The sequence below is a fragment of the Hippoglossus stenolepis genome, chromosome 4, assembly GCF_022539355.2.
Source record: "Hippoglossus stenolepis isolate QCI-W04-F060 chromosome 4, HSTE1.2, whole genome shotgun sequence".
NCBI classification, from domain to species: Eukaryota; Metazoa; Chordata; class Actinopteri; order Pleuronectiformes; family Pleuronectidae; genus Hippoglossus; species Hippoglossus stenolepis.
Window position 1 is genome coordinate 14527549 of NC_061486.1, and position 11059 is coordinate 14538607.

Below are 11059 nucleotides of genomic sequence, written 5' to 3' on the forward strand. Positions count from 1 at the left end.
GAGCGATCAATGACCAAGCGCACGTCTCTGCGTTGCATGCGTTTTGCGCACTGCGGCAAGGAGTAACGCTTCACTTCCTGCGTCCGTAACGCGATGTCGATCCTTGCCTGCTAATTGCTCATTACGGTCCACGCTATCAATTGCAGATCACACTGTGAAAATTGTCAATTGAATGATAGTTGTAAAACAAAGCTTATTTCCTGTTGCCAATAGGTGGCGCCATCAGTATTATTACATGCAGACTAATAGATCTGTTCAAGTAGGGGCTCTGATGTAGCGTGAGCAATTTTATGTCAATTGGACAATGTTACAATAACTTCATTTTCACAATGATCAGTAGGTGGCGCTATGACCCTGCACTAATATTAATATATGGAGCTGGTCAGGATTGTGATCATAGGTCAGTAGTTTGGGGACGGTTGGATAATGCAGAGTAGATTTACAAAGTACTTCCTGTTTCATGGCTAATCAGTAGGTGGCGCTATGACACTGAGGAATTATTGACACATAGAGCTGTTCAGGCTTGGTCTCTGATCATTTGACATCAGTTTGGCGGTGATAGGACAATGCACACTGGAGTTATGACAACATCGTCTCCTTTGGCGAAGGATGAACCTTCGCCGCACCTCAATGTTTAGACGGTTTGAGGAAATGTCACAATTCTGACCATGATCCAATGACTTGTCTCAGCTCATTTGAGCTGCAAATTGTAAAGCAGCCAGGAGCAGTTCATCAAAGTATAAAACATGTCACTTCCTGTAGCCAGCAGGTGGCGCTGTGATTTTAAGTCATGATTTCTGTGTTGATGTCATCAGGCCGGGACTCTTGTCTTACATGTCTAGTTTGGACTCGATTGGACCAAATATGTCTGAGATACAGAACCTCGTGTTTTGATGGCGTGTAATCGAACTTTGAGGCCACGCCACGGTCACACCGTGTGACGAAAAATCCCTGGGACAAGTACGTCAAAGTAGAAATGTGGAATATGGCCAAAATGGCCACTAAATGCAAAATGGCGGGCTTCCTGTTGTGTTTTTCAAAATGCCCCTTGAGACTTTTTTGTTTGTCTGGTCATGGTTCACCTGTGTTCTGATTTTAGTGAAGATGGGTTGAAGGGAAACCTAGGGGCTGCGTTCCAGGGGGCGCTGTTGAGCCATTTTGCCACGCCCATTTCTAAATACTCCAGAATACGTAAATTTTCACCACAATTTTCTGCAAAGTTTCGTAAGCTTTTGAGCATGTTAAAGCCCTCAAAAAGCCCCTTCTTTTGTCAAAAAAAACTAAACAATTATAATCTTTTCAATTTCAATTTCAATAGGGCCTCCCACCGTTCGGTGCTCGGGCCCTAATAAAAACTACCTCAAAGATCGATTTTTCGTCACACGGTGTGACCATGGCGTGGCGTCAAGGTTTGATTACACGCCATCAAAACACGAGGTTCTGTATCTCGGACATACATGGACCATGAATCCTTTGATGCTGAGCCGTCAACAAACAACTCCACTCCTGCATTATCAGCATCAAAGGATTCAACAACAAACGAAGAGGTTTGTGTCAGATCCTAAATACAAAAGTCAGGAAGTGCAGAGGAGAGAGTCTGTGACGTAACTGCAGAGCTGAAGTCGCATTAAAGAGAAAGAAGCAAAGTCATAGGTTTGATGAAAATATATTCATCAAACCTATGACTATATTTTCTCTTCTAATGAGACTTGTGATAACTATTCCTGTGAAGTGCTGCAGGTAATGGAAGTCACGTTTCAGGGAAACCATGTTTAAAATAATACATGCGATGTAATAATGAGAACCATGATTTACAAACATGGATCTCAGCAGGTTTGTTGAAAGTCATATTTTGTCGATTGAAGCTATTCCAACACATCAGCCTCCAGGTGAGCTTCCCTCTGACCCGCACACGTTTAAACTGCTGTTTAATCGCTGTCATGGTGTTTTTTACAGATTCTACATGATGAGAAATGTAAAAGGAACATGTAATAATCTCTGAAACCAGGCGTCTCTCTGTGCACAGTGGGTCCTGGTGGGCTTCAGACCCTGACCCAGGTTGAACCAGCTGACAGGTCTACATGGGTTTCTGCTGCTTGTGGGAGAATCACATGGTGCAGGCGAGTCCGAGCGTCCGCAGAGAATAAAATGAAGAATAGATTAATTTTACCGTATGAATGAAAACACTTTTACAGACAGAATCATTTTGGCTTTATATTTAAATTTCAACTTAAAGGGACATACATGCCATTTACACAAGTTGATATGGTTCTTGGGTCTTAATGAAATGTCTGTAACATACTTTGGTCAAAATACCACAAGGATCATTTAAAACAGCACCCTTTTACCCTGTATAAAACAGCCCTCCACAGTGACCTGTTTGAGTGCCTGTTCCTTTAAATGCTAATGACCAGCTCCCCCTCCCCCTCTCCCCCATGATTTTAAACGATATAAATTACATATTTTATATGATATAAATTATCAAATATGCATCCATACTTTGTATTCCCCTTGTTGTCCTGGTTTAATTTTCCCAATCACATAATTAAATGTCCCCTCTCCCATCACTACAAGCACACAAGCAGACAGACAGAGAAAAGAGGGGACCATCATCCCGAACCCCGACATTCAGGTACAACAACAAGCGGAGAAAGCAGAAGGGCTGACCTTATATACAGTCTATGGGGCTGACCAGCGAGAAATGCTCGTCCTTGAACAGCCAGGCGCGCTGGAGCCGCTGCCGAGCGCGCCCGCCCGTGTACCGCGTAACTACTGTAACGGCGGAACTACTGTACCGCATACAGTAGAGCTGAACACTGAAGCTTCCACAACTGGCAGTGTGGAAGACCCAGCAGCGCAGCGCCGTTCTCAGCGCAGCCGCCTGGCTGTTCGGACGAGCATTTCTCGCTGTCAGCCCATAGACTGTATATAAGGTCAGCCCGCGCTGCTTCCGGTTGTTGTACCCTTGAATGTCGGTTGGGTAGTAGCTGAACACTGGAGCTCCACACTGCTGTGCTGTGGCGCTGACCAAATTCAGCTCACGCACGGGGAGCGGCGGTCGCTCCCGAGCAGCTGCTGCAGCCTCCAGTCCCAACGATCAGACAAATGCCATGAGTGAATCAGCTGACCAGCGGAGAATGCTCGCCCCGTGAACTGCGTGGGGAAGCGCTCCTTCGGTGTACACGAGTACGAGTGGGGGACGGTGTGGGGGACGGTGGGGTGGGCAAGACCATGTAGGAGACTTCCAGTTCCTTGTTACACACAATACCAGGAAGCGCAATAGTCTAAGTACGTTTCTGACTTAGAGAACTATAACAAGTTTTTCCCAAGTTTTGGGTTGGTAGACATGCCAGATACCATTAACCTGTAGAAGCACTAACAAGTGGAATTTGCATGCTATGTCCTTTAAAAAGGTCAAAACTCTGTTTCTGTTTCATAGTTTTTATTATTTTGATCACAATATTAAAATCACATCACTAGGCTGCTGTTGAATCAACACTTTTACAGACAGAATCATTTTGGCTTCATCACATCAAACAGACACATGTTCATATATGTTGGATTATTTCATATGTGAACAGACTTTATGTGATTAAACATGAATCATGTCTCATGTGTGAGTTTTAATAAAGTTTGTTGAATGTGAACAATGATCAGCTGTTATTGATAAATTATCAATAACTCTTGAAGAAATAAACATGATGAATACAATCTTTATCTCTAACTGCTCTGATCCAGCGTCACATAGACATTCACAGGTAACAGCTTCACTGGGTGATGATCTCCAGTGTTAAAGTATGGAAACATCTTCTGAGTGAAAGTGTGTGTGAAGGTGTGAATGTGTGTGTTAGCATCAGGATCAGAGAACGACAGTTCTCCTGTGTTCCAGTCCAGTTTCACTCTGATCCTCTGGATCTTCTGCACAGAGAGAACAGATGATCCTGATGGTGACCATGCTGAGTATTCACCTTCATCGAACAATATTTCCCATAATTCAGACTGTTCGTCTCCCTTCCTCTGGACAGACTCTGCTGTCACACCCACTGTCCAGCTTGCACTGTCTCCAACCAGGACGTCCCAGCTGTGAGTCCCTGAGTTAAAACCCTCAGATCCAAGGACTGAGAAGTAATAATCAAACCTCTCTGGATTGTCAGGAAGCTTCCGTTTCTCTCCTTGTCTCAAACTGGTCAGATCTTCAGACAGGACGAGCCATGGATGAGCAGAGTTTGGGTCCAGAACCACAGGACTGTAGGAGACCATGTCCTTCATCTTGTTCCAGATGTTGAAGCTCAGGTTGCCCAGATGTTTGGCCTCGTCTATCAGAGCTCCTGAGTCCAGCTGTGGATCATCCAGCAGGGGGCGCTGCAGGACTCGTTCCACTGCAGCCTTGTAGTTGAGCAGGAAGGGGACGTCTTCAGCTCTCAGCTCGTCCTCTGTGGTTCTGATTGTGTCTGAAAGAGCCGTTATGTCTCTGCTCAGAGCCTCAATCTTCTCCTTCATCATCCAACTCTTCTGCTCCTCTTCCTCCCTCAGTGCAGCCATCCTGGCCTCCTCTTCCTCCTCCAGAGACTGATGAAGCTTTTTAAACTGCTCCTTGATCTGCGTCTCTGTGAGTCCGGCCTGGACCTTAATGTGTTCTGCTGTTTGTTCAAACTCTACTTTAACACGTTCAAAACACTGTAACTTCTCCTTCAAGGGCTCCAGAGTTTCCTGAAGCTGCTTCTTGTGTTGTTGTGCAGCTTCATCGATGGGTCTGAATCTGTGGTCGGTGTGTTTTTCTGAATCTCTGCAGACGAGACACACTGGCTGCTGATGGTCCAGATAGAAGAGTCTGAGTTTCTCTGGGTGCTGACTGCAGAGAGCCTGTGAAGAGCTCTGATCTCTCTCCTGTAAGAAGGTCTCACACAGGTTCTTTAACGCCAGGTTACCAGGTGGTTCTGACCTTGAAGATCTTCTCTTACAAAGTGGACACTCCTTTACTACTTTGTCTTTCCACCAGCTCTTCACACAGTCTTTACAGAAGCTGTGGCTACATGACAGAATGACAGGATCTCTGAAGACATCTTGGCAGACGGGACAGCAGAGGTCCTCTTCTAATCTGGAAGCCATTGAGTCTCCAGGTGAAGCTGAAAACAGACAGTCAGTCAGTCACAGCTCCACGAACTTCACTGAGGTTTACTTCCTCTCTGAGTCGAGGTGTTTGTTAAACTCACGGTCAGTGTGTGGAGCGTCGGCAGGTTGTAGTTTGACTCTTCTCTCCTGTAGCTGGACTCACTCAGGACGTTTGGTTTAGTTTGGTTTGGAAGGTGAATGTGATCGTCTGGTTTTCAGCCTGCGTCTCTTCAGGGAGGAACAGATGTTTCCTGGTTTCTCTGGTGTGTCAGGACACGATTGTAAGAAGTAATTCAAGCCTTGGATTTGATAACTGGTCAAAAGTCCTTTGGCAGCAACAAGCTCACACAGACAAGAGACTTGGTTGTAAAATAGCTGCTTGAATATGTTTGTGATCTGCTCAGTGTTCAAAATTCAGAGATAGTTCTGCTAGAGAGTGAAAGTGAAAGTTAAATATTAACAGGAAGTGCAGGGGAGGGAGTCTGTGAAGTAACTGCAGAGCTGACGTCGCATTAAAGAGAAAGAAGCAAAGTGCAAACAAATGGAAACAATGTCAGAAAATTAAAAGAGGGTTTTATAAATTCAAATCAGCTCAAGTTTGCTCATTAATTTGTGTGAGTGCAGTAAAAAGTATGACATCATCAAATGATTGTACACTTTGGTGGGATTATTATATCTTAAGTGTGACACCATTAAATGGTGTGACTTTGGGCATTCAATAAATTTGGCTATCAGAAACATATTTAATATTAAAATTACTCCAGAATACGTACATTTTCACCACTTTCTAATTTTCTGCAAACTTTGGTAACGATTTGAGCATGTTAAAGTCCTCAAAAAGCCAATTAATTTGCCTGAAAAAAAAAATTACGGTCCCACGGTTCGGTGCTCGGGCCCTAATTAGGTTAATTCCACATTTTAAAGGAATACTTTAATAATTGTAATAATTTTGTGACCTTTGGAAAGAGTTAGGCTGGTTCAGTCCGCCTCCGATTTGGTGTCAGCTGAGTTGGCTGCTTCTGCTGCTGCCTGGGACCTTGCGCAGAGGCAGCCGCCTTGATCTTTATAAACTCCGCTCTCAGCTCCTCTGCTAGCTGCAGCATGAACTTCCTCCAGTGTATTTTGCTCTTGGTGCACTCCTTGAAGTGGATGTGTGCACATATGCCAGCCAAGTCCAGGATGTTATAAAACATAGCCACTGGCCATCTCCGAGTGTCGCCCTTCCCAGAGAAGGCCCTCGCCATCTGATTCTGCACGTCCACACCATACTTTGTGCTGTTGTAGTACATCACAGACTCTGCTAACAATGCAGCTAACAATGCACATATTCTTCCTCTGCTTTCCCTGGTATATGGTGAGAGTCACGTCCGCTTGCTATCTGGCGGAGAGGGGGAATCTCACGCTTAGTTTTTCGGGAAAGATTAGCGCAAAATTATATTTATATATATAGTGGTCTATATTATACACCACTTATGGCCAAAATTGTGTAATTTATATAAAAACTATTATAGATTAAAATACACTCACTTAAAGGAAAAGACAGTCACCAGCAAAAGTTGTATTTTTTTATTCAACAAAGTTATAAAACAAATACATTTCAAAACGGTCATAATGACCGTTGTGGCCGCTCTAGTATTAAGTTAACTAGTATAGTGCCTGTTTTAAACCTGCCTGTTAGGAAAGGGCTGTTTTCTTGGCCTGTGGCAGTCCACAGAACCCTGAAGCTGCATCACACAGCTGCACAAACAGCAGTTCACCTGTTAATCGAAAGTTTGGTGTTGTTCAACTCAGTACACACAACCGCAAACTGGAGAATCAGTTGTTTTTCCCTTTGTCACAAACACACGTTGTCATGAACGCCCTGTTGTCATTATGGACAATGTCTCTTCCGTTGAGGAGTCACAGAAACCACTGCAACAGAGCCCTGGTTGCTTGTTTATTCAAATTGTATTATGATTGAACCTAGCGCATGTCCAAAAGCACCAAATTTGACACTGCACTTGCTTGGGCCCTTCACAATACACATACCAATTGTGAAGCTAATGCAGATGAATGGTTCAGACAGACAGATATAGATTTCTGGAATGAGTTGATTAGTTGATAGATTAGGCAAAAAGTTACATCGAGTTTGTGGTAGTGTCCACCTCTGTTGGAGACAGTGATTAGTTTGCATCTGATCACAGATTTGCAATTGACAATCTCAACTTTGTTAATCATAACACCTAACATGCATTGTTGCAGATGTTGTTGAAGGGATGGAGGTTAAGTACACTAGCACAGGAGTTTTGTAGAATTAGCCAATGGCAATACAAAAAACATGTGTTTAATGTTGAGTTTCTGCACATCACCAGTCAAATTTGGGGAGTTCTAGGTGTTATAACAGCAATCAGTGAGCGTACTGCTCCTTCGTAATAATGCAGATCATGATAAATGATATCCTATCATCTTTTGTTGTCTTCCATTTAAATAAATATCAGTAGACAGAGTGGGGGACATAAAGAAAACTCACCTGGGAGCATCCCACCAGGCGTCCAGACAGCTGTTCATTTAAAAGATAGATTACAGCTTCATTTTCAAACTGTAATTAATACACACAGCTTCCCATACGCAATGGAGGGGGACAAAGATAAAACAATATAACAACAATACACTCCACGCCGTGGCGGCTGGGGAAATCGTCCATATTCTAATGCTTATATAAAGTGAAAAAGTTACTTTGAATGTCTGACAAAGTGGAGAGCGTCTCACGGAAAGTTGGCGTCTTATGCTCGATATAATTAAGGGAATAGGCGTTTCATTTTCTCACCAAGACAGGACAGAGAGATAGATTCTGCCTCAGGCTCTGACAGATTTGCCAAAGAGGAAATACTATGGATGAACATTGCCAAGAATTCATGAATATGCGGAGTTGAGACAGCAAAGTATAGGAGGGCGTGAGTGTGGGGGATTTCATAAGATAAGTGACTGAAAGTCTTGACAGAAGATGACAGAAACTTTTCAAAATAAGGCTTTGATGTGTTGTAGGCACATACTTTCAGTAAACAAGTTATTATCATACACAAAGGATACAGTAATTCACAGGCAAACATATATATTTGTTTTTATTATGAGTTGTATATATTTATATATTTTTGGTTTTGTGTTACGTGTGGGGACGTTGAATTACCTCGGCTTGTTGTGCAGGGATGCAGCAATCACTTGGTTTGAGTTTGTCTTGGGCAACTAGCCAACAAAGTTATATCAAAACCAGAATACTGCAAAAACTTCTTTGCACTTTGGCAAACATTTAATATTTTAAAACTAATTTAATATCACATCATGAAGGTAGAAAGTTAAGATTATTACATATCCTAAAAATATCTAATAAAAATAAAATAAAAAAGATTTTTTTCGGTAATTGCATTAATTCGCAAGGAGCAGTTTGGCCTCTATAAGATGTAAAAAGGCCCAAATTTAGGGCCAATTAATAAAAAAATCTTTCAATCACTTACACAAAAAAATGATTCAGTTCAAATAAAGTTCAAGTTCTATTGACACATTTGATGACTTTAATCTTAAAACAACTCAATTCATTTGAGTTTTACCAAGTAAAGTATTTATGAAGTCAATAACTATTTTGATTTTTCAGTGTACATAATATTGTCCGTAAATACTTTCCCTTGTGTGTCTGCACTGTATGAGAGTGACAACATAGATATTGCCGTGCACACTCCTGCACAAACACACACACACCAACACGAACAGAGCAAGAGCTGGAGCCAACAACAGTCTCGGCCTATAACAACAACCATGTCCCTCAGAAGTCAACAGAGTACGATAAAAAGAAACTACAATAGCACTGTACCATATAACAGTACGCTGCAGGGGGAAGGTCAGTGCGCCGCCCCCCCCTTCTGCTGTATAGTACTGATGTGAAAATGTCAACCGTGCCATTCAATCATCTAGCCAGCAATCATTTAGTAATCAAACCTTTTCAACGCCTGGCAGAGGCAGGAGGAAAGGAGGGGGGAGGGGGGGAGAGAAACAACATGTGACTAAAGAGGGAAATGAAGGGATGGAGAGAGAAAAGGTGAAGACAGTGACAGGAGGGGAGCACACAACAGCTGAAGCGTGCACGTCTTTCACAGCAGACAATAAACCCAGATGGTAACTCTGCCTTTGTTCACTTTGATGGATATTTCACATTCAAGTGTGAGAAAATCACTGTATCACCTACAGTCGATTGTTAGCCGTCATTTACCTTCCGCTTCCACCCCGCATGTTAATGGAGGGAAGTCTCTCTTTTATGATGCTAAATACTCGCAACGCTCATGGTCACATAGGAGTCTTGAAAACCAATCAATGTGATTATGTGTAAAGCAGACAGGTGAAAGAAATGTCTCTCTATTCCACCACAGGGATCTTCCTCAACACACCGATAGGCAGGAGGAAGTAAATATGTAAATTAATGACTGAGCCTGAAAGGTAATCATTTTTATCATAATAGCTTGACATTAAGGGCAATAATAATAATAATAATAATAATAATAATAATAAAGGGACTGTGTTAATAGATAATTGCAAAGTAGCCTGGGCTGTGTGTCATAATTCTGGCCTCGTGTTGATCTTTTTAAAAGCTTTTCATAGGTATTTGGACCCTTTGAGGACACTTTTTGGATTTCTGATGTGTTCGAAACTTTTTTTCGGACTGTTTGATTTCTTTGTGGATCTTTTGTTGGACTTGGTATTTGTGGACTTTCACCTTGTTTGACTTGTCTTGTGTTTTGGGATTTGATTGCAATTTTAGTTCTTTGTTTCCTGTTTTATAAAGAAATATATTTCCTTGTGTGTCTATCTACCTGCTTTCAGACATGCTCCATAACAGTCTCCTGATAATCTCCTCAAATCATCCATATGGGCTATAAGTGAGAGCGTTAATGATAGGTGTCGGTCTGCATCCTGCACCAACCCTTGCCTGGATGTTTTTCCTGCTGTTGTAAATGCGTCTGACCAAATTGTCGTGCTGTGTTCTTTGTATGTGAAAGGCACACTCCAGCTAAGTACTGAACCCAATGTGCCGGAATTTTCTGGAGTTCAAGTCTGAAAAACTACTTCACTTTCACTCCTGTCCTTGTCTGGTTTCCCTCCTTTGTCGACTGTCCGCCGTGCCTTAAGCAGTCTTGCCTGTGTTTTGTTAAAATTTTGTATTTAGTTTCTGTATCGCCCTTTAGTATGGTGCACACCTCCGTAGCACATGGCTATCACCACTTGCACAAATGTAAGCACCACTATGTTTGAAGTTTATCTACAGGCCTTAGATATTTGAGCAATGTTTTTATTGGTATCTTGAGACCCCGTCAGTAATCCCAAATGTTGAACTGGGTCAAATTTGATCAACTCAAGGAGGAGAAGGTTGACAAGGTCGGAGGACTTGGGTTACAATGTGTAACCACCGCTCTATTTCTCCCAGACTTTACCCTCTGACAGGATTAGAGGCTTATAAGGGCGACACAATGGCTGCACAATGACCATGACTTTGGGTCACAAAAAGGACATGGGCCATCGCTCTAGCAACCTTCCATGGTAGGGGGTGTCAGGGTAAGACCACCCCTAAATGAGCTTGACTGCCTTCACACGGGCCAACAACCGGGCCAACAAAACAACCCCCCTACCTGCTCCTGCCTTTGAAAAGGGACAACAAGGGGGCAGGAGCTCAGCAGTCATGTCACCGCCTGGGACAGGTATAGTCACATATTTCTCCAGTAATCGAGCGTTTCAGGAGTTCCATAGAAAATAAACCAAACGGGGAAAGAAATAAAATAAAAGATATTTGAGTACCATAATTGTTTTATTATGATTTGTGAAGTTTCTAAAAAAAGACTTGTTTTTTCTTGTAAAAACTTTTGTCTCCTGAATAATGAAAAAGATTAACTGCCTCCACCGACTGGGCTATCATTCAGTATGCTTA

At 42.5% G+C, this 11059-nt stretch overlaps 1 protein-coding gene across 1 annotated transcript; it reads right to left on the bottom strand.

Annotated features, from left to right (window-relative positions):
* Nucleotides 1-3668: 3668 nt before the first annotated feature.
* On the bottom strand, nucleotides 3669-5573 carry LOC118106342 (E3 ubiquitin-protein ligase TRIM35-like). The gene is made up of 2 exons (XM_035154789.2): nucleotides 5214-5573; nucleotides 3669-5126 (listed from the first exon to the last, which is right to left on the bottom strand). Exon 2 carries the CDS (start codon nucleotides 5107-5109, stop codon nucleotides 3721-3723), a length of 1389 nt encoding a protein of 462 aa, XP_035010680.2. The 5' UTR covers nucleotides 5110-5126; nucleotides 5214-5573; the 3' UTR covers nucleotides 3669-3720.
* Nucleotides 5574-11059: the final 5486 nt, after the last annotated feature.